General features: G+C 33.4%; 1 protein-coding gene across 3 annotated transcripts in view; it reads left to right on the top strand.

Moving 5' to 3' along the window:
- The first annotated feature begins 1,427 nt into the window (after positions 1-1,427).
- LOC119591323 overlaps positions 1,428-1,734 on the top strand; it is an 8,770-nt gene continuing 8,463 nt past the window's right edge. The window contains exon 1 of one of the 3 annotated variants that reach the window (XM_037940053.1): positions 1,428-1,515. In XM_037940053.1, coding sequence (XP_037795981.1) covers positions 1,428-1,515 — 88 coding nt within the window. Of the gene's footprint in view, positions 1,541-1,574; positions 1,597-1,734 lie in introns of those variants that run through there. The other 2 variants (XM_037940055.1, XM_037940054.1) reach the window with 2 other exon arrangements.

Below are 1,734 nucleotides of genomic sequence, written 5' to 3'. Positions count from 1 at the left end.
TTCTACTTGGTCTTGATGGTATGCTATGCCTCTCATCTGAACAAAGCATGAATCTTGTGTCTGCACCTGTAAGATATCTGATACTTTATATATTGAATGGATTAAAGTATTTTTATTTTGTGAATTCACTGTAAAGATAGGTGAATAACACAGAATCCTTTTTCTTTTATAAGTGTATTTTCCAAGAGAAAATCACTTTCTACTAAGATGCAAAGACAGTCAGTAACAATAATCATGGTTGGCAGATGCACTGATCTATCTGTGTATCCTGCTTGTTGCTTACAAGTTAATTCTAAATAGTTGATATCTGTATGCAAGTTAATTTATCTGTGACTTGTACATTAAAGGGTAGTTAGAGGATTCTTAGATATTATGTACTGTGTCTGATGTTACTTATTTTACTTTGTTAGCTTATATAAAAAGTCTGGATTATTTTGCCACCATGTAGACAGATGTGAATTAACTTAGTAGTGCCTCTAATATTAAATGGAATACATAAGTCTGAGCTACATATTAACTTTAGTTTCTTATCTTAATATACAATTTCCCTAATACTTTTTTTTATTACAAATATCAAGCCCAGAACTGTCAATGGTCAGTGTAAGTGCTTCAGGAATCTGTGCATAAAGAGTATCGATACGAGTTTTAACCCAGTTCCTTGACATTATGATGATGCATGCTGACTTCATAGAAAGAATTAAAGGAGAAAATACAATTGTTTAAGCTGAAGACAAATCTTTTAAATGCTACTAATCCCAGGTAAAACAAACGTCAAATGGCGTGAACACAATACTCCTTCCCCCAATTTTAACTAAAGGATGAACCAGAAGTGAAGAAAGAAAGAGATTAGGCCCTTGGTTTTATTGTACTCATACGCAGTCTTAAGCTAAAATACACCATTTCTATAAGAAAAAGAAATCCTATACTAACCTTGGCATCCGAAATTTTCCCTTTACTTTCCCTTTCTAACCCCTGGTAACATACTCGGTCGCTTACTCAACGGTACAGGCAACTAAGAAATATTGAAAAAACTCATTTTCTTTTCCATTTATTACTATCTTATCCATATTGCATACTTAAAAAATGCATTTAAAATATGTCGAGAGTAGGAACAACTTAGAACATCTCTATTATATATTAATACTTTTCAAGCGATAAAAATAATTTATAGCAGGAAAGTATACTTGCCTTTCCGTTTGTTTACATTTGCGTCCCGATCTAAATAAAAGAATTAACTCATTCGAACGTTCGACCACGCTACGTGAAAACAAAATTCATAAAATGAATCCTACGATCACTCACTGGCCGTTCCTAAAAAATTGCAAAAGTTTTTTAAATAACAATAATGATTTAAACATTTTTATATATGCAAGGAAGGATAATTATGACTCTGATATAAGTACGGAGTCCGTTATCAACACATTCGAATGAAATGGAGTACGATCACGCCCGCAGGCAAAATCCCTCTCAGTCTTATCTCAGGTGTCAAAAATAAGGGACGTGTCAGTACTCCTCGTAAGCACTGACAGTCGTTAATTCCGTGAGTAAATGCTTATCCAATAGCTGAAGACAAGCCCTTTATTCTTATAATGGATAGTAAGCTATTATTGTCAAAGTTCTGTATATAGCGTAGCGTGTGTCAGAGTTAATGAGTTATATGTAGTCTATCTTGCTTCCATGATTATTCATGAAATTTATCCCCGGTTTATGAAGTCAGGAATGTATGGCATCTGA

The sequence above is a fragment of the Penaeus monodon genome, chromosome 28, assembly GCF_015228065.2.
Source record: "Penaeus monodon isolate SGIC_2016 chromosome 28, NSTDA_Pmon_1, whole genome shotgun sequence".
NCBI lineage: Eukaryota > Metazoa > Arthropoda > Malacostraca > Decapoda > Penaeidae > Penaeus > Penaeus monodon.
Note: the sequence above shows the minus strand (reverse complement) of the source record. Positions and strands in the feature narration are given on the sequence as shown.